The 27868-nt window shown below is 38.6% G+C and overlaps 2 protein-coding genes and 1 long non-coding RNA gene across 5 annotated transcripts in view; 1 reads left to right on the top strand and 2 right to left on the bottom strand.

Moving 5' to 3' along the window:
• The window catches only part of zfand5b (zinc finger, AN1-type domain 5b), a 16018-nt gene extending 5662 nt beyond the window's left edge, over positions 1–10356 (top strand). The window contains exons 2-7 of one of the 3 annotated variants that reach the window (XM_055209067.2): positions 4557–4734; positions 4836–5042; positions 5933–6061; positions 6330–6455; positions 8625–8753; positions 8851–10356. In XM_055209067.2, the coding sequence (XP_055065042.2) occupies positions 4578–4734; positions 4836–5042; positions 5933–6061; positions 6330–6455; positions 8625–8753; positions 8851–8999 (897 nt within the window). In that variant the 5' untranslated portion in view covers positions 4557–4577 and the 3' untranslated portion in view covers positions 9000–10356. The remainder of the gene's footprint in view (positions 1–4556; positions 4735–4835; positions 5043–5932; positions 6062–6329; positions 6456–8624; positions 8754–8850) is intronic. The other 2 variants (XM_055209069.2, XM_055209070.2) reach the window with 2 other exon arrangements.
• Positions 5295–5933, bottom strand: LOC141369028 (uncharacterized). Its single transcript, XR_012372519.1, has 2 exons — positions 5441–5933; positions 5295–5379 (listed from the first exon to the last, which is right to left on the bottom strand). It is a non-coding gene; the product is annotated as an uncharacterized lncRNA (long non-coding RNA).
• On the bottom strand, positions 9834–27868 carry smc5 (structural maintenance of chromosomes 5). The gene is made up of 24 exons (XM_055209063.2): positions 27639–27868; positions 27368–27509; positions 25116–25168; positions 24869–25031; positions 24641–24775; positions 23339–23479; positions 22985–23146; positions 22832–22903; positions 20470–20725; positions 19344–19498; positions 19155–19268; positions 18885–18979; positions 18661–18793; positions 18265–18438; positions 16765–16934; positions 16208–16331; positions 15988–16110; positions 15740–15868; positions 15564–15659; positions 13941–14045; positions 13612–13731; positions 13105–13284; positions 10791–10886; positions 9834–10707 (listed from the first exon to the last, which is right to left on the bottom strand). The coding sequence occupies exons 1-24, from the start codon at positions 27788–27790 to the stop codon at positions 10579–10581; spliced, it is 3219 nt and encodes a 1072-aa protein (XP_055065038.2). The 5' UTR covers positions 27791–27868; the 3' UTR covers positions 9834–10578.

Genomic DNA, 27868 nt, shown 5'->3' with positions numbered 1-27868 from the left:
TTTTTAAATCAGCCCAATATAACATTATTCTCATCAAAACTGATAATGATTTAAATTATATGTATTTTGTTTTGTTTGTGTTTTAAAGTTATTTATAATAAGTCAAGTTTACTGTTTTGTGCACTTATATCAGAATCATTTTGGATAATAAAGTTTATTGTTAACTTGTAAAACACACCTGCCTATATTACATATCTTTGTCACGTCATTTTAAGTGTTTGATCACCACATTTGTGGTGTGATCATTGCAAAAAAGTATTTATATATAGTATATTCTGTTAATGTATATAGTGTATTACATGTACAGTAGGCTATTGTAGTATAATATACTGTAGTATATGTGTACTGTACTATAAAATGCACATAAAGCATATCGGCCGATATATCGTTATCGGTCTTTTTTTACTCCCTAATATCTGTATCGGCATCAGTCCCAAAAAATGCATATCGGTCGGGCTCTAGTACTTTGTTTGCATTTGACTCATGCTGTGTGTGTGATCGTGTCACTACTATTGCACTTTAATGCTGCTTCTACCACCTTATGACAATGAGTTTACACTTCGAATTAGGTAGTCTGTCATCAATGACAGCTCGTTGGATTGAAAATGCCCTTCCCTTTCCATATTTGTTTATACAGTCTTAAATATAATTACGCAAATATTCTTAATGATATAATTTTGAGGCTGTATGCCCACCCCTAATTGAAACCCAGCTAGTCAGGGAAAAAAGACGTGCCAACCATCATTCAGCTGTGACTTTATTGTAAGTAGTACAAATGAAAGGGGTCATGACATTAGGAATCAATTTGCACTGATCTATTGACATTATGTGGGTAGACCCGGCTGAGTCAGGTGGCCTTTCTGTGTGAAGTTTTTATGTTCTCCGTTGTCAGTGTAGGTTTCCTCCCACAGGCCAAAAATATGCAGGTTAGGTGAATTGAAGATGCCAAATGGCCCCATCCCCAACTTGTATAGATTAACCAGTTCTCACCATTAATATTGCCATAGATGCTGGAATGGCATTAAGAATAAATAAACAAACAAACAAACATGACTGGTGTTGTTAACACATCCTGGGAGTTTCATTGTTTATAATACCCTCCCCATTTTTAACGAAACTCAAACAAGCTGAGAAGGATGTGTCTGTGTTCGCTATTGATGCTTAATTCCTTTAAAAGCTTTTATTGTTGTGCTTGAGGTTGTTTGGCAGTCTGTGGCATGAATAAAAACACAAGTGCTTTTGGTGGGCATGTTTTTGATACTAGAGAAGAGTGGTCACCAACCGCACACCTGCCTCTATGGCTGGATTTACACTGCCAATCTTGATGCCCAATTCTGATTTGTTGCCTGTATATTTTTATTTGACAACGACCCGCTTACATCTTTTAAAAGGGACTTGTATCCAATATCTGTATTTACACTATTAAAACTTCAACATTGATGCACTAAGTGGAACTGACATCCTCCATTGTGCTGCTAAGAAGAGTCATGTGATCGCAGGTGGTGTCCACAATGACGCAAGACACGTCTTGGCGTGGATATATCCGATCTGTCTGTTATAATAAAAAATAATTTGTTACATTTATATAGTGCTTTTCTGCAGCACTCAAAGCACTTTACATATGAAAGGGGTATTATCCTCAACCACCACCTATGTGCAACATCCACCTGGATAATTGGACGGCAGCCATATTGTGCCAGAATGCCCATCACACATCAGCTTATTAGTGGAGAAGAGACGGAGTGATATAGCCAATTAGTATGAGGTTACATTGCAGTTGCGAATGCATGCATCCAATTCATATCAGCTTTATTTCTGCATATTAATGAAGACTGAAACGGTTTGATGAATATCATTGAATCTGTGCTTTTTCTCTGCCTACACATCTGTGGGTCATATTCGATCTGTGCCACTTGAAAGAAAAAAATCTGAATTGAGTCACTTCAAACAGGCAGTGTAAATGCAGCCTAATTTTTAGGTAGCTGTAAAAAGCTTGAATAGCAGGTTCATGTGTGTTTGATTGGGGTTGGGGTTGGGGTTGGTGACCACTGTTGTAGAATTAGTGTGTTGTGTTAGACTGTGCTGACGTGGTACCAAAGTCCTGTGATTATTTTCCCATTATATGATTTGTTAATAAAAATGTTTTGACTGCCAGAAAACAGCAGCAAAACAAGGAAACGGGATGTTTATGGAGGTCAAACCTGTAAAACTGCCTAAGTTTCATCTAGGTCTGGTTGTTTGAGTTCACAGGGCTTGAATCAGGTGATCTGGTGCCAATCGATGGCTCAGGCAAAACTGATGCCAAGAAAAATGTTCAGACATCTGACCAAGTTGCTGTAATCTGATTTACTGTTTGCAATAACATTTACATTAAACCAAAACAAGAGCCTTTAAATCACACTTTGGACAGGGCATCACTATTAATTGTTAAAACCCTAATTATTTAAGTTCAGCATGTAATGTGTCCCCTAATATTTGTGCTACAGATGCAATACCTTGGGTCAGGCATCTTGAGAAGAGAAAATTGAGTTTATAAAATGATCGAATGCATTCTTTAGTATACAGGATATAAAACGGTTCGTTCGTTCCAGTCTTTGATTCTGATTGGTCAATAGCTGTGTTTTATGACCACTGCGCCCAATGATTCATCACTGCACAGCACATTTAGCTTTGTGAACAAATGTGATACATTCTGTTGCTGTTTACAGTCGGTCAGGGACTATTTTGCCACCGGAAGGAAAACTTTTTTAGGGGTGGTTTCCCGGACAGGGATTAGTTTAAGACAGGACTAGGCCTTAATTTAATTATGAAATAAAACTGTTTTTACAAACATGCCTTACTAAAAACATTACTTGTGTGCATTTTGAGTAGGGATGCACCGAATCCAGATTTTTTAGGTTCGGCCGAATCCACCATTTAAGATTCGGCCGAATCCGAAACCGAATACCGAATCCTACTCGCATCCTTATTCCATTAACACAGTAAAACACATTAATGAAGTAAACAACGTCCACAGCAGTGTATTTTTCATTTTATTTAATTTTAACTGTACATTATGCAAGGATGACAAGTTGGAAAACTATTTTGACAATTACCATAAGCCTATGCATAATAAAAGCGATGCGTTGCGACACGCTTGTTTTTCCAATAAGCAAGCAGCTCCGCGCTGAAAACTATACTTTGAGTTAGAAGCTCCGCTCGTCAATGTCACAGTCTTCACACGGCCGTCCAATTACAGTGGAGGAGGGGCGGGACATTACCACAGCAACCAACCGGCTCACAGCTGAAGCATCACTGCGACCAAGCGCTCGGCTGAAAAACAGCTGGCATTTGGCGTCCTCAAGGCGTTTTCAGCCGTGTTTAAAAGTTTTGGTGTGTCCAGCCCCTAAGGCTTACCGAAAGAAAAAGCTCATCTCCACGGCAGCACCCGATGTGTGTAATCAACGGCCGCGTGACGTCAAACAGCGTAGCGCAAGCCTAGGGTTCGGTGGAAAAAAAATCTAGGATTCGGCCGAACCCGAACCCCGTCAAAAAGCCCAGTATTCGGCCGAATCCGAATCCTGGATTCGGTGCATCCCTACTTTTGAGGCAAAACAAAGGGCACTGATGTATTTTAAGATGGTGGTTCTCAGAGTGGTGGCCCCAAGATTGTGCCGGTGGGCCCCAGTTTTAGGACATTTTTAATAATACATTCATTTATCATAAATTGTGTAATTAAACCTTAGAAAAATAAGTTTGCAACCAACAGCATTACATTGTATATTTTAAAACATGTTTTTTATTATTAAAATCTTATGTTTTAGCATGTTTTATGTCATTAATTTTCTTTGGGGGGGACACTGTACACAAGGAAAAAGTTTGAGAACCACTGTTTTAAGATATCTCAGTGCAAGGTGTTTTCATTTTGGACAGCTCTTAAATTTTAGTCTAGGACTAGTCTAATCCCTGTTTGGGAAACCGCCCCTTAGTGATTTTACTTTATGAAAGTTAAATTGATATTTCTTTAATATTTGTATTGTGTGGTAATTATAAAAGCAATAAGATACTTAAAGGAACAGTATGTAAGAAATGTATATAAATTAATCATAAAATGGTCCTGATATGTCACTAGACATTAAGAATTAATTTTCATTTCAAATATTTATTTCACTGACATCAGTGGCCTGGCAAGGATATTGTCATTTAAAAAGTGGAGTTGCAGCCCTCAACTGATGTTTATGTTGTTATTTTGCGTATTGGCCACTAGTTGTGTGATTGCAGTACCAGTTTTAGCCACAAGGTTTGTGATTGCAATACCAGTTTTGGCCACAATCCTACATACTGTTCCTTTTAAGGCTAGTGCTGTATCGTGAACAAGTCACAGGTTAAGGGGTTGCATTGACTGCCCTTGCATTGTGCCGCCTTCAACCTTGAATTATTTATGATACAGCACAGCCTCTTGTACCTTTTTTGCTCAAATAAATGGTAGTAGATAATACATAGAACTGTAATTCTTCATGCAGATGTGGGAAAGTGCTGTTCTCTTACTTAGCCATCATTGTGTATATCATTTATAGGAATTGTCTACTTTCTGAGAGATGGCCCAGGAGACCAATCAGAGCCCCGTGCCCATGCTCTGTGCAACTGGCTGTGGTTTCTATGGCAACCCTAGGACCAACGGCATGTGTTCGGTCTGTTACAAAGAGCACATAACAAGACAAAACAACGGAGGTGTCAGTCCTATTAGCACAATGGGTAGGTGACTGCAAACCCTCTTTCACCTGTTGTTTCCATTCTACATCTTTTGGGTTTTTTTTTTTGACTCTAACACGCGTGTGGTTGTTTAATTACCGCAGGTTCCAGTAGTGTAACTAGCAGTCCCACATCTGAAGCTTCAGCCATTCAGATCATTGAAGCTACGCTAAACAATTCCTCCACCGCTAGTGCTGAGTCACCCAACAGTTCCTCCATGGCTGCCCTTCCAGTTACACAACAGATGACCGAAATGAGCATTTCCTGTGAAGAGGAGGTGGCTTCTCCAAAAGTAGACCTTCCTGAACCAGGTAACGCATTGCTCTACTGAAATGTTAAAATGAGGAAGTCAGAAAGATTTCTGTGAAATGCTTAGTTTGGAAGATTTATTTTTGTTCAAAACAATTGAGTGATGTGTGGTTTGTCACTTCCTATTTAACATGAACCAAAAGGAACCCAAATTATTTCTGTGAACAGACGCGGCCCATGAGACGCTGTAATGCATATCGAAATATCGGAAATGTGTTTAGAAATCATGTTGTTGAGAAAATGTGATTTTATTATTTTATATAATAACAAGAAGTCAAGGGTCCACATGATGATGCTTCATGTACTTAATGATGCTGGATACTCTGAGCACATTTACACCTGGTATTTAAATGCGTTTTGATCGGTGAGACCAAAGTGGACGAGAGATTGCCATTCACACCTGGTGTTTTAATCCATCTCTTTTGTCCAATTTCAACCACTTTGTCCTGATTCTTTCGATGGATGGTCTATTGGTGAATACCTCTGCTTTTGTGAAAAATGTAACCAGAGAAATTACTGGTTTAAATTGACGCGCACTTATGGCTGGGTACTTTTCTTTTTTAGGCAACGGCTGAATTGCCTTGATGCCATTGAGTGTCAAAGTTTTAATTTTGTTCGGTACCAAATTTTGATCCTTAAGGGGTTAATCTCGTCAACGTGTGTTTGACTTTGCGACAGCACAAGATCTGACCAGCGAAAAAACATCAAAGTACTGTGATAGTAGACGTCTCTGTATGCTTTTTATGCTCTTGCGGTACTTTGATGTCATGTCCTACACCATAGCAACTGCGCACATGATGCAATATTTGCTACAAGATAAATGCTGTCAAAATGGGAAACGTGCGCAGCATAAACACCGAGAGCAAAAGGTTGCTCTGTCTTCGGCTGTAAGAAGACCGAGCTGGTGCAGGCATCTTTCCGGCGTTGTCCTTACACGGAGCCACCTTAACACAACCACCGCATGAGCCCTCCTCAAAAACTACAGATGAAGGCAGAGACGCTATGACTGGGACTCTGACAGGTAAGGCTAACGTTGCAAACAAACCAAGAAAAACAAAGTCGGCAACTTGCGTACATGCTTCTGTATAGTTAAGTTGATGCATCTGTGCTCGGTGTGACGTGCGTAAAGTTTGATATTATTTAGCTGTATGTCCATAGATGGCTAGCTTAATCGATGCAAAACTGCTTTAAGGCTGAAAGTAATTAACTTGTTTAATAAGAATTAAACTTGTTTATCTTGTTAAAACGTGCATTCACAGTTTAGCGTTCTTGTTTTTTTTTCTCCACAGCCTCTGCATTTGCAGACCCTGGCATGAGGAGACCATCAAGTGTCAATACATTCACATATATCATTGATGTCAGTTGGGAGCAGGCTGGTCTGCCTTCCGAAAAAGCAGACGTGTTAAAGATCTTAAGTATGCAGCAGGGAGCTTCACATACTGACTTGAAATGGTTCATTTTGCACTAAAACAACTTAAACTTCAATAAAAAAAAATTTGCACTAATTTATTGTGTTTGTTAGATGTGTTTCTTTGTGCAGGGTTGTTGCTTAAAGGGATACAGGCAAATTCAGAAATCTTGCAGAATGAGTGCTGTTTTTATCTTAATCCTAACCCTAAACATAGCATTTCACAGGATTTAAGCTGTAGCTGTATCCCTTCTGGCCAAAACCTTTGTGCAGTGGCTCAGGAGAATTTCTGTTACTCTTAAAATTGTAAAAGGTTTTGAGCTTGTGTGTTAAAATCTGATTTTATGAATTTGCTATCAAATATTAATTATGTCAGAGAGTTGCAAGTAAACGTGCTGCACAATGTTTTGTACATGTAAGGCCTTCTCAAATATTTCATAGCGATAATACGTGCACAGGAGAATGTAGTATGTAACCCAGGACATGCGTTGCATTTTGTCGCAATGGCGAATGCGTTGGAAGGCAAATAAACTATGCTTTGCAAGGCTGTACGTGTACATTTGCATAAACGTAAAAAACAAACTACACTCTGGACTTAAGCAAGGAGCCAAGATGTCCAAACCACAACGGTACCACATTGTGAGAAAGCGACAACTTTGTGAACTCCCCACAGAGTTTGCATCCCCACGTTAGATTGCAAAACCTTGTAAACTGTCACCTCCACATCTGTTCCCTTCTCCACCTCTCCTCTTCCACTCAGCTCTGGGTAGTCGAAACCCCTTTCAATCGGATTGCTTTTGTAGTGTAAACGCACATGTGGTTGAATGTGTTCGAACAGCCACACACGACTGCCTTCTCTCTGCCCATTTATCTAATCTGAGGTACTGAGATCAATGTTTTACGTCTTTTCGTACGTCTGGCACGAACACACGGTGAACAGAGCTATTTTTAGCCTTTCATTGATAAAACTTAAGCGGCTGATCTCCGCAGTTTCAATTTGCAAACGTGTGAAAGTTGTGCAACCCTATTTCATCAATTGCGCTAAAAATCCAGAGAACACTTTAACATATGCATGTACAAAACACTGTGCAGCATGTTTACTTACTACACAAGCAGCGACATAATATTAGTTAACGTCCATATACACTCATCATTTAAACGCAAGCGGGAGTAATGATAGCGAAGAGATTAGCCCACCATCTCAACAGACCACCCCGTCACAATATTCAGAAGCGTTCGTAAGTGGACAAAAGAGACGGATTTAAATACCAGGTGTAAACATAAGTGGATGAGAGAGACGCATTGTGATCTGATCAATGAAAACTCTTAATACCAAGTGTAAACAGCCCCTTAGTATCATCCATTTGTGATCCGATCAACAAAAACGCATTTTAATACCAGGTGTAAACGGCCCCTAATGCTCACCCATTAACCGTCAATATAGAATGTGGTTTTTCATACAAAGAATCTAACTAGTCATGTTTGAAATCATTTGAAATGTCTGTGCAGTTGCTATGGTTTGCTCTACTGTTGTGGAGAAACTCTCAAACCTTTGGTACAATGGTCTTAAGATAATGCTACTCCCTGTGGAGGGTGTGTCCTTCCCTTATGTAAATGCCCATTTGTGGCCTTATCAAGTCACAGGTAAAATGTAAATTACAAATCCATTTGGATTAAGTGTACTTTGGTCTGGGCATTTAATTAAATCTGGCAAGAGGTTCAGGCGGATTTCTATAGGTCTGGGGAATCAAAGGATACAAAGGAACATGCCGACTTTTTGGAACTTCAGCTTATTCACCGTATCCCCCAGAGTTCGATACATGCCTTTTTAATCTCTGTGTGCCCAGTAACTGACACATCCACCGCTAGCCTAGCTTAGCACAAAGACTGGAAGTAAATGGCTCCAGCTAGCATACTGCTCCAAATAAGTGACAATAACGCTAACATTTTCCCATTTTATATGTTGTGATTTGTATAGTCACAGCGAGTACCACTAACACGGTCATACTAGACACAGCCATCTTTTAACAGTATACAAACTAGGAACTATATTCTCAGAAGGCAAAGCACTGCTACTTGGGCGGTGTGATATGCTTGCAGCACCTGTGGTATAAAGGGCCTTTGAGACAAATAGACAGGTGGTCTAATAATCAATTTTCTGTAAATGTCTTTCCAGTTGTAACTCAGCCAACAGCATCCGCTTCATCTCCAAGTACAGCTGATGGCGATGAAGCCAAAACGCCCGAGCTCACCAAACCCAAGAAGAACAGATGCTTTATGTGTCGCAAGAAGGTTGGCCTAACAGGTGAGAACGATAACCTGTACTCCCAAGTACTTTAAAGAGTGGTGTCCCTGTTTATTAGTTCACATGTTAAGAGATCAATATTTATTTTATTTGTCAGGATTCGACTGCCGCTGTGGGAATCTCTTCTGTGGAATTCATCGTTACTCGGACAAGCACAACTGCCCCTACGACTACAAGGCGGAGGCTGCAGCCAAGATCCGTAAAGAGAATCCCGTTGTGGTCGCCGATAAGATTCAGAGAATATAAATCTTGCACCTTGATATTGCGAGAGATCAGATAAAGGACTCACACATGACCTGTGATTCTAAAGACTAGTTTTTTTTAAATTACAGTATGGGGAAAAAAATCCTGTTTCTAAGCCAATGCATGAGCGATCACTTTTATTTCCGTCTTTCTGTTTTGATTTCCGTTCTTGAGCTTCAAGGTTAAAAAAAACAAAAAGGAATGTCTATATAAGGCGTCAATCCAGAGACGTTTGCCTAACATGTCTGTTTCTGAGCGGGAATGTTGCTGTAACATGGAATCTGATTGTTGGAATGTTGCTGTAACTTGGAATCGGATGATTGTGATGAAGGCTGACTGTTGTGTTGTCACCGCAGTCATTTGTGTATCTGAAGACTGTTTCCGCTCCGACCCGAGTGCCGTTGGAGCAACAGTGCATGGCTGGCTCATGTAGCAAATGGACGCTCTTCTGTTTTCATCTGGGTCGAAACGTTCACCTTCATGTCAGCCTTTGACATTAATCAGCAACATTTTCTGCTTGAGTAGTCTACATGAATTATCAAGCTGTTTTTTTTTCTTTCTACTATGTGAAAAATAAATTTTAAAACAGATTATGTGAAAATAAATCCATTCAAATGTTAACCGCAGCCAGACCAGGATGCTTAATGATCAGTTTTGAGCAACAACAACAACTACTACCATGATCCCACTGTTTGTTAAGTATGGCTGAGATAAATCTTTTGACAATGTGAAGCAATGATTTCATTCTCCTATCCTCCTCCTTAGCAAAATAAAACGTATGAATTTTAAGTTTTGTACTTGCGTATTGAGTTGTAAGGGGCACCAATTTTTTATGTGGTTGTTCTGTTTAAAATGTTGGATTTATAAATGGGTGTTTTGCATGGTTAGTGAAATGAGTATTTTAAAATTGACTGCATACTAGAAGTCACTTCTTTTTGCTCAGTAATTCACTTAATGTTTGGGTTTTTTGTGTGTGTGAACTTTCCAATGGGTATTGTAGATTGACTGTCACATGCTGGTAAGAAAAACTGTATTGTTTTGTGTCATTTAATCAGCCCCATTTGTACGCTTGAATACGTTTTGGTGTGAAGTATGCGAGTATGTATCCAAGTACTCTGTGAACAGCATTTTATTTTATGAGGCTCAGTCCGTTTTCTGTTTTGGGTCTGGCTGCACCGTGCTGTTTATTTAGAGCTTAGCGAGTTTACACAGTAAAACTAACCATCTGTTTTGATTTTAGTTATGCAAGTTTGTACAAACCATCTTTATTTATTATATGTATTGCACATATAATCTTGTTACTCAACATTACTGCGAAATTGTATCATGTAAATAAAATTATGTACAGAGATATTACAAACTCTCCTGTGCCGTTTTAACTTTGAGCTTTTACAGTGTTTATTTCCTTTAAAACAGTTTGCTTGCACACGCTGAACTCATTGGAACCTCTACGTAAATATTTGTCTCCATTACATCAAAATTAAACTTTGTATGAAAGTGCTTAAGGCAAGAAGAATGTCAGTGATACCTCAACATCGTTTGAACAATCAACACACCCTTAGTAGGCCAACACCAGTTGTCGCTAAACATTTCGACGCCTGGCCCGTCTGATGAATGCTTTAGTGTTCCACTTGTTTGGAGGCAACATGTAGGGCCCGTTGTGCACACAAAGTATTGTCATGTCTTCAGCGTACTGCAGATTCTGGAGAAGCTAAACACACACATTGAATGATTAAATGTCGCAGTCCTTTAATTGATATACAGATTACACACAGTAACGCAGGTAAATCTTACCTTTGGCGTGATAAAGAAATACTGTGAAGTATTCCCGCCGCAAGCCGTCCTCACAACAATGTCGAACACACGTCTTTCGTTGACTGGGTCCATGCCCTGTACGCAGCGAAATAACAAACATGTTTACAAGTCTTAAATTCACATTCATATTAACAACTTTGAAGTGAAGAAAGGTAATACAAGATATCGTCGCTGTCCGGTGAAAACCACGTAAAATTTAAACTACGTTTGTGGCTACGTGCAAACTGAAACTATAAAGCGCACACATTCAGCACGTTTAAACTGTCTCTGTTTCATTCACACACATCCTCCCTTATTATTTCTCAATAATAATCTCATTAATTCACACTAATAGCTTCACTGAAACAGCACAATCATTCGTTACTAATTCTAAAGTGACGTTTTAAAATTAAATAACGCAGACTTGTTTGTGGCTGTTATACTGGGCTTTGAATCTGAGGAAAAAGTTCCCCACTAATAAACTCTCCTTCGGAGTTTCTGTTTTATCTACGCACTTGTCCATCGAACCGATGTATCAACGCAGTATCACTCACCTGATATTACTATAATAGTGATGAGGAATAACTGCAATAGCGTATTAGATAAATTAGTGTTGTGATGGAGCGTCAGACATGTTGTTGGGATGAAAGCACACACATATGTAGCGGTAACTTAATTCCAATGATCTCTCTGTAAAAGCAGATTGAGGAGACATTTTATTTTAGTCTTGAACTCAATTATTACAATTCTCCGAGTGCATGCAGCTGCAGTTTTTTAATGTCCACATTCATGAGGCGCATCCAAGCGTCACAGAGTTTCTGCGTGCTTCTCCATGTCGCGTACTTGCTGTGACAGGCGGGCTCGTGCAAAGCGCGTGTATGCGCGCGTGAGTCGCATTAAACCATATCGATATGAACGGTATTGGCTAATTCCGCATTGCGTTGGGAACCCATATCGATATATCCCCTAAATCCGATATACCGCCCAGCCCTAATATGGTTACATGTAAAGATGCCGTACCAAATATGACAACGCTAAATTCAAATGCTTTTGAAATACAGCAGGGGGGGTTCACTTATATTCACGATATATTCATTAAATAAGGTATGCCTCTACAACTAAGTGATTTAAAACAATTTACCTCATAAGTAAGGTAAGGAACATTAAAGATTGATTTGAAATATTTTATTTGCTCATGTATTGCTTAAATGTATACAGACCTTTCGTGAGGAAAAGACGAGACGTTCAAATGTAACAAACAATATTTGGTTTAATCATTTGTAAATACGTCACATATTCAAATTTTCTGTACTATTAAACTACCCGTCAAAATGATTTGCAGCATCCGGTTACCGTGATTTTTTCTCGGAATTAGACCATTTCCATTGCATAGTGCCCAGTGACTCCTCATCCCAGGGGCGCTTATTCAAAATATGGATTTTCCAAAATATGTGTCCTGTGTGTCGAGAGATCCTGTGTGCATCACTTGTTTTGTCAAAATAAGTGCCTGCTGCACACGCGTCAAAACCGTGTATGATGACAAGTTGGGTTGGGTCAGCTCTTTGAGCTTTTCTACTGGGTACAGTACGTATTACCAATACCTTTTTTTAGTACCACTTTGGTTGTGGTTCCAAGCGAGCTGAGCTGATACTACAATGTGACGTGAAAACACTGTAAATCACTGATTGTTCTTAGAGAATTGTCACTACCAGCTTCATCGCTAAAGGCAAGATTAGCTTCACCTTTGGGTGTGCGCTGTCTCGAGCAAATCTGTTGTTATTTGTGCTTTGTTGTAAGTTCTTAATCGCCTTTTTAGCCGTGAAAACATCCACAGGCTAAGAATCAGGAACACCCTACCAGTGTTTTCCAGACTTTTTAAATAAGGCTCCACTTAGCAGAGCGCGTCGACTGACACCACGGGCATTTATACAAAAACTGTCATGTGAGACAGGTATAGTGATCAACGCAATGTGCAAACAAATATTTGTGGTGGTCAATTTAGATTGTGTGTCAGACTGACAAATAAATGCATGTATTTATGTATGTAAACACTGCATTCAAATGATGCTCCCTCTGCTCGCTCCCACTTTTTGTATAATGTCACAGCAGTAGGCAGTTCAAATATAACAACATGCCTATAACCCCTCCCACTCTGTAGTCAAAATAAACTTAATGGAAAAGCTAATCGAGCCAAACTAAAGTAAGCGACACGACCCAACCAATCTGGTACTATGCAATGGAAAAGTGCCAATACATTTGGATATTCTAGTATTACTCTATCATTTTTTTCACAAATGTGCGTTTAGTGCATTACCTGATTGATCTCGTCCACCACTCTAAATGGACAGCGGTTAAGCTCCTGCAGGGACATTAGGTAAAGCATAGTGGATACACTGCGCTCTCCTCCGCTCTGATGGTGAGGGGTGAGCTCATGCAGCTGTGTGTCACTGCGAAACTTCACCCGAATACGGATGCCGTATTTATCATACTCCTCCTGAAACACAAAAACACAAAGTCAACTGTCATGTGCATGCACACTTGCTGAATGTATCTTCTATAAAGATACATTCTAAAAAGTGCATTCATCCATCACAGAGGTAATCCACATGGCTCCAAGAGGTTAATAAAGGTCTTCTCTGGGTAATCATTGTATTTTTGTAAGAAAATTATCCATATTTTAAAGTTCATAAACAGCTTTCGGTAACGACGCCATCATGGTTTTTGCCATAGGTACGTTGCACAGCGACTCTCGTAAATTTTCTGGCATCAACACGCTGTGTGAAAAGGGTTAAAACAGCCAGAGTGGTTTGTAAATACTCACATCATTTTCTGAATGTAGATCCACTTCTCCAGCACACTGCATAGAGCGAAAGAAATCACTGAACCGCTCGTTTATCTGATCAACCAACACTTTCAGAGGATTCAGCCAGTTTTCCTTAGCCTGTCAAACACACAGACATGTTCTTTAATTGTTTATACGATTCGATTTACACATGGACCACATAAACATACATCGGTTCCAGGTAATCGACTGTAGAGTAAACACTATCAAAGGAAACACATTTCAGATGTCTGTAACTAAAACATCATGTCTGACTTAACCAGAAGCTAATGTTAATATTAGTTGTAAACAGGTTTGTCTGCGGATACCTCAGCAATGCTTTGTCTGTAATTGTTTAGTTCGTTTGTCTTATCGTCCAGCTCCTTCTCCATAGTATTAATCTCCTGCTCACGACGGTTATATTCATCCACCACCTAAAAGTACAGATGAAACGAAACAGAAGAAATTTTAAGAAAAGGGAGGAAGGAAAAATGTCTTCTGACAACGGTTCAAATAAAGTTTCAAAAACAGGTAAACACACAGATTTATTTAACAAAAACATTAGTATACAGTGGGGAAAATAAGTATTTGACACATCAGCATTTTTATCAGTAAGGGGATTTCTAAGTGGGCTATTGACACAATATTTCCACCAAATGTAGCCAAATATTGAATTCATACAAAGAAATCAGAACATTTAAGTGTACAAGTTGAGTCATAATAAATAAAGTGAAATGACACAGGGAATAAGTATTTAACACATGAAGAGAACAAGGTGCAAAATGGCATAGAAAGCCAAGAGATCACATGAAATCTGTCAGTATTGAGAGAGAAACCCGCCCCCTATCAATACTAATTGATATCAGCTGCTTTAGTCCAAATTGATGGCCTATAAAGGCTTCTCATTACTCAGGAGTACTGAAGAACTGAAGATCAAAGTTCTTAAAGAGGCCAAAGGAACTTTCAAGATTTAAAGACCATTTGTGTGGAAGAATGGGCCAGAATCACTCCTGAGCATTGCAGGCAACTGGTCTCTCCATTACAAGAGGTGTCTAGAAGCTGTAATCACCAACAAAGGCTTTTCTACAAAGTATTAAATAAAGTGTGGTCAATACTTATTCCCTGTGTCATTTCACTTTATTTATTATGACTCAACTTGTATACTTAAATGTTCTGATTTCTTTGTATGAATTCAATATGTGGCTTGATGGCTACATCTGGTGGAAATTTTGGGTCAATGGCCCACTTGGAAATCCCCTTACTGATATAAAATGCTGATAGCTGTATATGTTAAAACCAGTATTATGTACTATAAGAAATGCTTACTTTTGGCCAAAAAACATTTAAATTTAAATCGATGTAAGTCTTGAATCTTGTCTTGAATATGCCGGTGAACAGCATATCCGTGATGACCTTGCACCTTAAATTGCCCTATATTAATGGTCATACAGATAGAAGTAGAACAACATTCGAAACTGTAAATGGTATACTTGTTTACACTCACAGAAAGGAGAAAACATTGTGCTTATTTAAAATCATAAAAAAGCTTTATGCTCCAAAGCGCATCACAAAAAGAACAGAAAATTATAGGTGGAAGAAGAATTAGGATGAAAACAGCATTCCTACCTAGATGAGATTCAACTCCGGCCTAAATGTTGTGTTTAGGGTTAGGTTTGGGTAAAAAATTACGATAAAACATTACTCATTACGGCAAGATTTCGTTTGCTGTTACCCTTCTAGGCACAACCGCAGGGGTAGTGGGAATGTTTTTGGCGTTACGGCACACCACGGCAGAATGCATGTAGTGGAAACACTGTATTGAATCCATGCAACATAAAATTCGCTAACAAAAAACAAAATCGATTTAAAGATCGGTCATTAACATTTTAAGGCAGAGCTTATCAAAGAGTTCAAGGACTCATTTATTAAATAAACACATGTGTTTCTCTTACATTCTCATTGAGGCCGGTGAAGCATTCAGCTCTGGTCCTCTCCTCATTCAACATTGCATCAATCTCATCCAGAGTATCAGGCAACTGGCCAAACGCCTAAAAAAAAAGAAACAAACAACGATGTAAAATTATTAAAAGAAGACATTGATAAGAAGACGTTTGTGCTTCTAACGCACTGTGTGTAATTCCTCTGGGACTGCCGTCTGTCCTGAAGTCATGTTACAGATCCCTCTGGCCCTTGTCAACAAGGTCTTGCACTTGGCCAACAGGTTGGTCTTCACTTGGTCCAGTTTGGTATATGCTTGCTGTACAACAACAAACACATGACACGTTATTATTTCCTGTATTCACCTGGCATTACTAGCATCACACACTGGCAGCTGATCTCTTTAATTTTGGACTTTATCACTATAGCATCTCTTGCCTCAGCTTGCTTGAGTTCAGCCGAACTTTCTCTGCAGTCCGTCTCCAGCTTGGTTTTTTCGGCAGCAAGACCTGCGCTCTGAAGAGCCAAATACACCTTCTCCATACTCAGCCTGGCCTTTTCCTGCACACAGACAGCAGTGAGAAACAAAACATCTAAGGATGAAACCATTTCCTTTTGTCCTTGCTGAAACATCCAATGTGTGCAGAGACAAACGCACCTTCATGTCACTCAAATACTCTTTCACTATGGCCAGTTTCTGTTTGTTCACAGCAGAGATCTTTGCGTTTGTATCCTCTTCAACAGCCTCCAAGTCGATTTTGTTCTGTTGCATCTGCCTCAAACTACCAAGAAAAACAGTAAAAAAAAACTAGTAAGAATTGTGAGACTGACTATGTTTACATGCACAACATTTTGTCAATCCATATGTATTTAATCCGATTGAAGGTTACAACAATACAGTTTACATGCACCCTAAACATTGCTATCTGACAGCCAGGGTTGCCAGCTTCGTGTATCAAAACTATCCTAATGGACATTCAAAACTAGCCCAAAAGCCCGTCAATGGCATCATGTCCGTAGACAAGGGTCGTTTTCAGTTTAAAATGCTTTTTTGAAAACAAAAATGCACAAATGTAAACAGGGCCTTTAGGCATTACATGTTCAAACATAGTGTGTGTCCTGGATGTTCAATGTAAATCCTTGAGTTTCCTTCATATGCACAAATATATGTTTGTAAGTGCAAGTGTTTTACATGTCAGCAAAAGTATAAGGTACCTGTCCTGTTTTGTGCTGATCTTTTGCTCCAGTTGTCTCTTTTTGGCTTTCTGCTCAGAGAGTTGCTTCTTTTTAGCACGCAGCTCATTGTCACGGCGGCAAAGAACATTTTGTTGCTCACGAATGGCCTCCATCCGATTATCAATGACCCTAACCCGGTGTTCTGCCGCCTGTGGACAACAAGTCAAAGAAGTCTTACATTGCTCTCCTATTTTTCTATATTTCATACAGTATTTAGCTCTTAAGAACATGTCTCTTAGGGGTGCGACGAGATCTCACATGAAATTAAATGTCTCACGAGATTTCTTGTGGATGTGAAATGCTGGCCGTTTCTCAAATAAAAGACTGCATCCTTCGGAGGTCGCATTTTTAAACTGCATTTACTTTATAAAGACTGTCTTATTAGAGACTATTAACAATTATAAAGTTCACTAATTATTTAGTTATTCGCAAATTGTTGTAATATGCTCACGACTTGCGAATCTAATGCTCAGTTAATGATCTGAAATAAACCTTGATGACGTATGCAGCCTGCATATGCGACCTCCGGAGGATGCAGCTTTCTGTTTGACCCTTTTACAGTGCATGCATTATATTTGTCTTTTACTGCGTTTGCTTTTTTGTTTGGGTTTCCAATAATGTTCGTTTGGAAACTCGTGTGCAGTCTGAGACGCGTTGTGTTTGTCTGTAGATCAGTGTCAGATGTGAAGTCTCAGCAGATTAAACCCTCACACAGAGTTTACATGATTTAATGTCTTCATGTTCTTGCTCAAAAAATGACAGTGACTGTATCATTTCTATTGTAAAGAAATGGACATATATTAAATATTAAAGTGGATTTAAACATTGTTTGGCTAAAAATAAGCGTTTCTCTCCCATTTAAAGTGAAAGTGAAGACTGCGTCTGCGAGAAGAGTCCACTATCGCCCCCTGCAGGCATTTGTTATAATACATACATAATGCTTTTTATTTATAGGCCATAATTGTAATGTGTTTGTTAATGTTGTTTAATGTAACTTGGTTTTATTGCATCTTCGTTATTATGTAATTTTAAAGGCTACTGTTCACTTGGGTCTATTTTTATTACCCAAAAATAACAAATTACTTCATTATCAGTTAGCAAAATAATTGTTAGGGACAGTCCTTGATTAGTTAAAACTTTTAAAAATAACATGATTTCAGGTTCTTATTCATTTATTTTATCATTGAGGATTTCTTAAAAAGTGAAAAATATTGTCTCGTCTCATTCTCGTGAACCCAATCTCGTGTCTCGTCTCGTGGATTAAGTGTCTCGTCACACCCCTAGTGTCTCTATAAAGCAAAGCACAATCGATCGTTCCTTTGGATAAAAACCCGCTCTGACTATATTTCGCACACTCCGCTCCTCTCTCGCTCCACGCTACGCTCTGCAGTCAACATCAAACATTAACAGCTAAAGATATGCTGCAATGTTTAATGTTAAATCAATGATGTCAGAGTGACTGTGTGGAGTGTCTCTCACTCTCAGATTCTCCTCCAGTTGTCGTCTCTCATCAGCATCTATGGCCATGGTGAGAAATTGAGAGGGGCGTAGGGCGGAGTTACTGGAGATCACATTGTTAGAGTAGGCGGACGTCTTTACTGTGTACTTCTCCTCAGCTGTGTAGATCATCCTCAGCTGGGCCTCTCTAATCACCTATGAAAGGAAAACAACTATATGAAAAATGCTTTCGACATTAATGTCCATAAAGCTAGTAGTACAAGTTTGGTCGCTATACACAATTAGATGCACAATGTTTGATCATCCTGTACCGAAAGTAAATGCATGTACCAAATGCATCACATAATAGATGTTAGGGAATCAAAAACCATCTGAGAGTAATGACTGGTTGATTAGTGCATCTCTAAATAAACATACCCTCTCGATCATATTCTTGGTGGTCTCCGTTCCCACAGGCACATCGTTGACTTTGTACTGATGGCATAAGTAACTCATGACCTCCTCAGGAGCGTCGAACAGCTCACGCAAGTACGAGAAGAAGCCATATCGCCTGTAAAAACAAATGAATCACTAACACACCATCTGTAACAAATGTTCCCAGTGCTGAATCAGAGGTAATAACTGGTTAAAAAGTGTGTTACTTCAGCGTCTCGAGTGGACGTGATGGTAGTCGGTTCGAGCATGACTCTGCTGGAGCGATGACGCTGTTAACCCTTAAGTTCTGTGAGTCTCGCACCTGAGAAACAAAAAAAATCAACTCAAATATTCTCTAGCTACAAAAGATGCCTGACAAAAAAATCATTTCCACCCACTTTGCACAGTGTAGCATAAACAATAATGGCACAAATCCAATGTTATATAGAAGTTATTTATAGAAGGTGGCGTTTATTACTATATGCTAGGCCACAAACCTCAGACATGAACCTCTCCATGTCCTCCTGCTTCTGGAATACGAAAGCTTGCAAATCTTTGAGGGGAATGTGGCTCTCGACATATTTCGCATACCGTGATTCACGTACATTTATCTAAAAACAAGAGAAGGTCAATCAGATCTGCCTGAAGTGAACACACATACTGTTATTGAGTGGCTTTTATCTTACCACCAGCATCATGGGCTCATGGACGTTCCCTTTAAAAAGACGTTGGTTCCTCCTTAGCCACATGAGAGCGGTGTACGTGTCACGGAAACGTGCGCGCAGTTTCTCCTCTTTCATTTTCATTATGTCATTCACACTCTTCATACGATTTTGCAAACCTTCAACAAAACAACCAACCAAATACATGTGAACACAAAATGCTTTCAATTCACAAAGTTTTAAAGTTTTAATTAAATCAAAACTGACTATTCTTATTTTTATGTAATATTGCAGTGTCTATTATTATAAAAACATTATCTGTGCAAGTCTTTTTTTATTCATGTGGCCTCATAAACTTCAATCAAAGTAAAAAAATTTACTCCCGGCCCCTTGTGGCCATTATTCACAGATGACGTCAAACGCCTACTTTTCTATATTCAATTAAAGCACAGTGGAAAACACAAGCCACGCCCACTATCTTCCTCATGTGATATTCTGTTTCACTCTGAAATATGTCACAACTTCAAAGAAAAGTCGATCGTGACTTCTGGTTCACTGCGAGTTTAAAGTCTGTGTAAAGTACTACATAATTTACAGTCATTATGGCATGTTTCAGCAATACATTTCAAACATGTATAATGCATTTAGAAACAATTCTCTGAAATGACTTCACATGAACTTTAATGGTGCATTCCCACCAGCCGCGGTAGAGGCGGCAAAAACGCGCTATTCGCGCGTAGTTGGACGCTTGAACATTTAAGTTTACTCGCTTCATTTGAACGTGAAAGCCGCACATGAAATTCTAGTCATTCGAGACGTTCACGCGGAATTTCGCGTCATGGGAGGGGCTTCTGCGACTCCGCTGAGACTCCGCCACTACGCTTGCTTCCTGTAATCACTTCACTACTACAGCAAGGTTCTGATTGGTTAACGCGCACGGAAATCCGCCGAAGTTCAGATTTTTTTACTCGTGCGTTTCCTGCGGCAACGATCAATTCGCGCTTACCGCGCCGCAAGATGCCTAATCGCGTCTTTGCATTGACTTAACACGTAAATCACTCGCGCTTCCCGCTTCTGGTGTAAACAATTACATTTCCTTATATACAACACATTTGCATGTTGTGTACTAGAAAGTTTGTATTTTTATTACGGGCAAGTTCTCCAAAGGCTTCGTCCTTTTCTCGGCGCAGGTCCAAAGTCTCGCTCTCCAGCTGGGCTTTTTTCTCCTGAATGCTCCTTAGTTCGACATTGATGGCATCAATCTGAGGTGTGACATCCTCCTGATCCCCAATGTTCAGAAGTTCCTTCTGAAGGTCTTTGATCATGAGTTCTGTATGGCCGATTCGCTTCTGCCGGTCCTCCTCTTCTGTCCGCTTCAGACTAAATTGCTGTCTGATGTCATCAACCTAAAAAATAACCAAACAAACCAATCAATATCTTACATAGAATAGAGATCGAACGATACTCATTTTTTTAAACCAATGCCGATAACAAATATTTGGATGCTTATGTGCCCGATAACCGATATGCTGAACCGATTTTTATTTACTTTTATACTTCTGTTTTTGGCATAATTGCTACAACACTACTCAACTGAACAAACCCTTATAATAATAATAATCATCATCATAATCACTCCCTCTTTGCATACAAAGTAATAAATAGAGGGGTCTGAACGAGTGAAGAATAATATTAATTTAATGAATAATGTAGAAACTATATTCCCAATACATGGACCATTCCAAACACCCCTATCATTTCGTCAGAAATGGACTGATCCAAAGTTCGCGCTGCGGTTGCCAGGTAACGGAGCGGGAGAGAGAGAAAAGTATAGCGGAGTTGGCTGCTTGTTATACATAGTTTATAGAGTAAAACAGGTGGATTAAGTGCTTTTTTTGGGATATAAAACCTGTAGCATTCAGCAGTCCAACAAGTAGTTAGCAAAGAGATTTTACAAATAATATTAATGACTGGAATACTACATTCAGGAAAGTAACAAACAAAACGGCTTATCTATCACTGAATTTCTTAACTGGTAACGTTATTTGATGTCATAATAATTAATACTTTGTTGTTATAGCTTATGAAATGGCTGTAGACAGCGCTGTTTATCTATGCATTTACTCACGCATTAACTGTATCAAACTGTGACCGCTTGCGGAGGTAATAAATAATTAATTAATATCCAGACATTTATTTAGATATTTTAGCAAAATAATGTCTATCTGGGAAATGTTAATATAACTTAGGGTAAATCTTGTTAAAAGTGGTGGCTGTGCTTTAGCCTTCAACCCCGGTAAGTGAACAGCAATATGAACGTGATTTTACGATGCTAATGATAAGCATAAATAACAGAAAAACAAATTTAATTTAGCGTTTTTAATTCCACAAAGCATTAATTCATGGCTGGGTTATTCATGCAAAGCTACGTCGTTACTGGGACCGGATTTTATGGATCAGCCAGCGTGACTCTGTGAGTTCGTCTCTATTCTTGGACAAGCTGCATACATTGCTTTTAATATATCAACTTATTTAACATAACATACATTCATGCACAAATAAGATGTGTTATAAATGCCTCATATGCAAAGTAAGTATACTCAAAGTCCTTTTAATGAAGTCGCGTCACTCCGCCGTCATATTTGCTGTGCACGCTGCTACTGCTTCTGCTGCTGTGAGCTCCTCTCCTCAGATGCGTCCGGCGCGCAATTCTCAATTCTCTCGTTTATCGGTCAATCCGATATTACAAAACCGATATCCGATAATCGGAAAATGTGCAAATATCGGGGAAAATATCGGAAAACAGATATATCGGCCGTTCTCTACATAGTAACTCCTTTATTACTTTTAACATTATCACAATTTATGAAGAAAATGCTAACTATTTTAACTCTTTCACTGACAGCGTTTCTTTTTTATTATTGCCTGCGGCAGCAATTTTTATGATTTTCACAAAAAAATTAATTCCTTCCAGAAAATTTTCTTTAAATATATTAACATACAATATATCAAATTAAAGAACAGACCCTCTGCTTTAAAAAAATAAATAAAACAAATCCTTAAATACGAGCAATAGCAATGATGCTTGCCTTAGCAAATGTTTTATTCACAATAAAAAATTGCAGTTGCTAATGTATGCTGTGTTATACGGTGTGTTATAGGACGTTAAACCGAGGTCCTGACTCTCTTTGGTCATTAAAAATCCCAGGATGTCCTTCGAAAAAGAGTAGGGGTGTGCCCCGGCATCCTGGCCAAACTTGTCCATTGGCCTACTAATCATCCCTCATACTAATTGGCTATATCACTCAATCTCCTCTCCACTAATAAGCTGGTGTGTGGTGGGCGTTCTCGCGCAATATGGCTGCCGTCGCATCATCCAGGTGGATGAGGAGATTCCCCCATTCATATGTAAAAGCGCTTGGAGTACTGAGAAAAGCACTATATAAATGTAACAAATTATTATTATTATTAATTATAATAAAATAATCTACATGGTCGACCATTAAACATACCTTCCTGTTTTTTGATTCAAGCTGATCCTGTTTCTGCTTGCACCTCTGTGTTGCCTCTTTGATGCTGGCAGACTAAAAAAAACAAGGTTATTTTAATAAGAGAAAAAAAAGGTTTATCATGTTAACATTCAGAAGAGTTTGTGATTCGCTTACCATTTCCTTCATCTGCTGTTCAATGGGCTGCAGCTGAGTCTCCACCGAGCGGATCTTTCTGAGCAGAGGCTCCTGATTTTCTTTTAGTGACTTAAGCTTTTGCTTTATTTCATCCCTCTCTTTCTTCACTTCCTCCAGCTCCTTACGTGAAGTTTCATACTCCTAAAGATAGAGGTTAAAATGAGCGTACCAGAATAAATTACCATTGTGGAAACTAGTATTGAAAATGTGGGTAAGAAAAGTGATTGGAAAAACATTTTTGTACGTTTCAAAGCTAAAATAAATTATATTTACTAAGAAAATACAGTATATTTTTTAGGTGTCTAGGAAAGTTTCTTGAAGTTAGTTACGCACCACCCAGGGTTTCTTCTTCTCCAGCATCTGGATCCGGTCCAAGTGTCTCTTCTTCATGTAGTAGCGCTCCACATCCAGTTTGTTACGCTCATGTCGCTGTCTGGTTTTTTCAAGAAAGTTGGCTTTCTCCTGACAAGCGGTCTGTTAAAGAAACCCAAGCGAGTTAAACTAAAGATCTGTCAGGTCGCTTTTCATTTAGGTTGACATATGTATGGGTGATTCTCACGAAACCATTGAAACACCACGGCACTAATGATTTTAGCGTTAAAATGTGAAATATAGTAACATTAAAAAGCATCAGAATTAACACAATACTGTGTTCTACCTTGAACAATGTGTGATTTCAACATAAGAATTTATAATAGTACATTTTCTCTCATTTTCTGCTGAAATTCTCATTACCGCAATGTGTCCGGCTGTGTTTGAACATGCGTTATGTTGTAATTTAATCAAATTAACAAATATTAAGAAAAAAATAAATGGATGTTTTGCTAGACTACTTTAGATGACAGAAAAAATATTTACTGAATATTCATGTATAATAATAATAATGAAGAAAAATTAGGAAAATAATGTGTCCATGCCTGATGTTCTCATCCTCCGCAACACTTTTTGAGAACAGTTTAAGCACACATACAGAATTTTAATAAAGTTTGATTTTGAGTGACCAAGCACATGGACCAGTTACTTCAAGATGGCTACCAGGTAAGATCATTTTTTTACAGTTAATTTGAAATATTGTCTTGTCAGAATGCTTACACAACATTTTGATTATCATTACCGCAACAGATGCTTATTAAATGTTAATTGAATTAATAGAAGCATAATACTTTGATTTTAAATGCATGTGCAGAATCTCCAAATTATGTTCTTTCAGGTTTGTCATGTCATTTTGAAAATATGTCAGTGTTGATGTTTTCTGACTGTTGCGGTAATGAGATTTTTTAGGAATATTTTTTTTAATTATGTTACAAAAAGTGTTAAATGATAAGTAAAAGTTTTTAAATTAATGTTCCCATTTACTCCAGACTTTGTTCTTCAATGTCTGGTGGGAAAAAAAGTAAATTTAAGCAATTTTTACATTTTCATGCTTGACATTTTTAAAACCAAGTTTTCGTGAGAATCACCCGTATAAGCTTAACAGAACATTAAAATGTTATAGCTGAATTTTATTTAATCCACAGATCCATTGGTTGTTCGATGTCAGTTTGTAGTCAGACCTGAATGGGAATTTGCCGTGGATTGTGCAGGACTACTCCATGTTGACTTTGAATTTAGAAACATAACAAGATAAATGTTTACCTGGAGTTCCTTTTCCTTTTGGCGAAATGTCTTCAGTTTTGTGTGGTATTCAAACATTCCTGGAGGACCAACTGATTTTTCGGTGGCTTCAAGGAGCTCCAGCTTTGACATCTTGGCAAATTCCCCAACTTTCTCCTGTGACATCAGATCAAAGGCTAAGCAATGACTGCTTCTTTTTCATTTATTTAGGTTTTTCAAGAATATAAATACAAAATAAAAACCTCTTACCTGAGGTAAGAACTGGCACAAGTTTCCAACCTGAATACGCAGCTCTTTCACTGCCTCCTCTACAGCTTTCTGACTGGCATGCTTCTTATTGATCATCCATGACGACTGGTTGTTCTCAACCTGAATCTCTCTGGTGATTACCAAGTTTCCTTGTGCTCTGTACCTAAAAATGTTTGAACGATTTAAACAGCTCAGAGTCTCTAAAAACTTTTGTGGATTGTGATTGAATAAATAAATAAATACTTACAACTCAATCTCAACTGAGCCTTTATTACAACCTCGCTTTACATACACACCAACCTGGAAAAGAAAATGAATAAAGTTGTGCAGCTGTGCTTTGTACAAACAACATGTGGTCAAATAAACACTCAAAAGGGACAAATGTTAATTTGGAAATTTAGAATATTTTATTCTCAGTCTAAAAACCATTGATGAAAGAGTGACATGCTTGTCTGCACCAAGTCAAGTTTTTTTCATCATTTGGCTGGTGCTGCGTCTTATAGTAAGCTGTGCCTTGTAAGTCAGTATGAATTAATTTTGACATTTATGAGGCAAGGGACAACATTACCGTCTACAGCCGCGAGAGGCCGCCATATGCTGCTTCTGTATTTATGTAATTAAATGAATGCAGTGATGTGGAATGACGAGCCTGTGAACTTCATGCTGGTTGGCTTGTTCGGTTAATTTAGCCTATTCAGCCTTCCAGGTAAGTTCTGTATGCTATTGTGTATCGTGTAAATAACTGTTTGTATTACGTTAACGTCCGGACACCTATTCAGCCTTCTGTTCTGTGTGTTATTGACAAGTTCAATAACATGCCTTTCCAGATTAAATGTCTGTTCTTCGGCTTGGATTTTGTGAATTTTTTTTAAATAAATGCGACGTATAGTCCACTGCGACTTATATATGTCATTTCATCTTAATGAGCCATTTTTGAATGATGCGACTTATAGTCCGGAAAATACGGTAAGAGACTCAAGCTGCGTCCAAATACCAAATACTTGCGGTCTTGGCCACTTGAGAGCGCGTGCACGCGACAGGAAGTAAGTGAGCAAGACTGTCCCATGTCTTAAAACTGGCAAAGTGCAGGGCCCTTAACCCACACTATCTCGAAACCCCTTCGCAGTGGTATTCAAGGCTAAGCGTATTCCATCATGCATCATGTTCAGAATGTAAATCATGAGACTTTTGCCCAAATCTCGCGAGATGTTGTGGAAACTTTTAATTGTAAGTTAATAAATGGATTTTTACATATGTTGATAGTAAAACGAAAAGTTTTCCACATTTAATTGGTGCAAACATTGTTATGTATTTTGTAAAACATCTGTAACTGCTTTTATAACATTAAAACAACATTAATCGTGTCGTTTATTCAGGGACGACAACATAAATAAACTTTAATAAAGCTACATGCACAAAAATTAAGAGTATTTTACAGGTGCAAAGAATTCTACGTCTAAAAGTTTCAGATAACTGTAGATCATATTCTTTAAATGTCAATTTATTTGTTTATGTGTTCATTTTATTTAAAGAAAAACTTAGTAGCCTAACATAGCCTAAATAAAAAATGAATACGTTTTGGTGCAAATTGCTGCCATTACCTGGATTGACATTTAAACACTTGCTAAGTGTGTCCCATCAAGTGAATAATTTTTACATGCACGCTTGGGATCTTCACGCCCACTAGAACACTTGGGCAAGTGGTCAATTCAAGTGGTCAAGTGCAAAGACCGCGAGTGTGGTTATTTGGACACAGCCTCAAACCAGCAATTCTCAACTTACAAGCCCGAGACCCTACCCACTAGGCCAGTGGTTCCCAAACTTTTTCAGCGTGCACGGTGAAACGGTGTATTCCTTTGCGGCCCCCAAAGAAAATTTGTGACAAAAACTGTTCTAAAACTCAACATTTTAATTAAAAAAGACATTAAATTATACAAAAAAGTAGTGCTTTTGGTTAGTAGCCTTATTTTTTTTAGATTTAACTACACAGAATTTATGATAAATTAATATATTTCATAAAATGTCATAAAACTGGGCCCCCCCTGGCACCATCTCGCGGCCCCCAGTTTGAAAACCACTGCACTAGGCTACTACTGCCCCAAAGTGTGCATTTATCTTTGTATTGAATTGCAAAATAAAAATCTGTGGATGCATTTGTGGATCTGTTAAATGCATCTGTGAATAGATGTGTGCATTTGTGGATATGTTGAATGCATTTGTGAATGGATGGATGTGTTTGCGGATCTGTTAAATGCATGTCGATAGATGTATGTATTTGTGGATCTGTCTGCATTTGTGGGAACTTTTTAAACGTGAAAATGCACAAGGTTTAATAGTAAATTCACAATGTATTCAAGATCTTTGTTAACAAGATTTTATGCACGAGGTTTCTCCAGACTTGAGTATGTACGTTATGACGTATTCATTTGACAGTCAAATGTTAGTTACCCAATACAAACGCTTTGATTAATCTCTATAATGGGGTCCAGTAAAACTCACCTTGTCTCCTCTGCCCAGGACAGCCGGTTTTCCTGCCAGGCCCAGGCAGATGGCACACACTATGCTGGATTTCCCTGTGCCATTGGCTCCCACTATCATGTTGAGTTTGGGTCCGGGAAAAACCTCGGAATGGTCATATGTGCTATAAAACCGGGAATATGCATCATAAATACGATTCAGTGTGCTTTAATCTTAAAGTCAACTGTGCAGTAAACGTTTAAGTATGTATGACAGAGAGGACTGGAGTTGAAACAATGAGTTAAACACTTACAGGAAGTTATGCATAGTAATGCGCATTATCGAGCCCTCCACAAAACCTTCGCTTTGGCCATCTGTGCTGGTCGACGGAGTAGGTTGACTGTTTAATAACTGTTTATTTGTTGTTTCGTGGCTCACGCGTTTTCGCTTTTGAGGCACATCCATGTCTCTTCACGTGAAGACGGTTGATGCTAGTCTGAAGCGGAACGACACTTTCGTTTCGCGCCTGTGTTGTGGATATGT

This window comes from Misgurnus anguillicaudatus, chromosome 12 (assembly GCF_027580225.2).
Source record: "Misgurnus anguillicaudatus chromosome 12, ASM2758022v2, whole genome shotgun sequence".
Taxonomy (NCBI): Eukaryota; Metazoa; Chordata; class Actinopteri; order Cypriniformes; family Cobitidae; genus Misgurnus; species Misgurnus anguillicaudatus.
Note: the sequence above shows the minus strand (reverse complement) of the source record. Positions and strands in the feature narration are given on the sequence as shown.

Bases quoted from the DNA above. Each gene is read 5' to 3' on its own strand.
- smc5 (XM_055209063.2), bottom strand. From the start codon at position 27,790: ATGGATGTGCCTCAAAAGCGAAAACGCGTGAGCCACGAAACAACAAAT. The intron at 20,726-22,831 runs GTATGTTTAATG...GTTATTTTTTAG, and splicing joins TTGAATCAAAAAACAGGAAG to GTTGATGACATCAGACAGCA. The intron at 18,439-18,660 runs GTATGTTTATTT...TTCCTTTCATAG, and splicing joins CCAAGAATATGATCGAGAGG to GTGATTAGAGAGGCCCAGCT.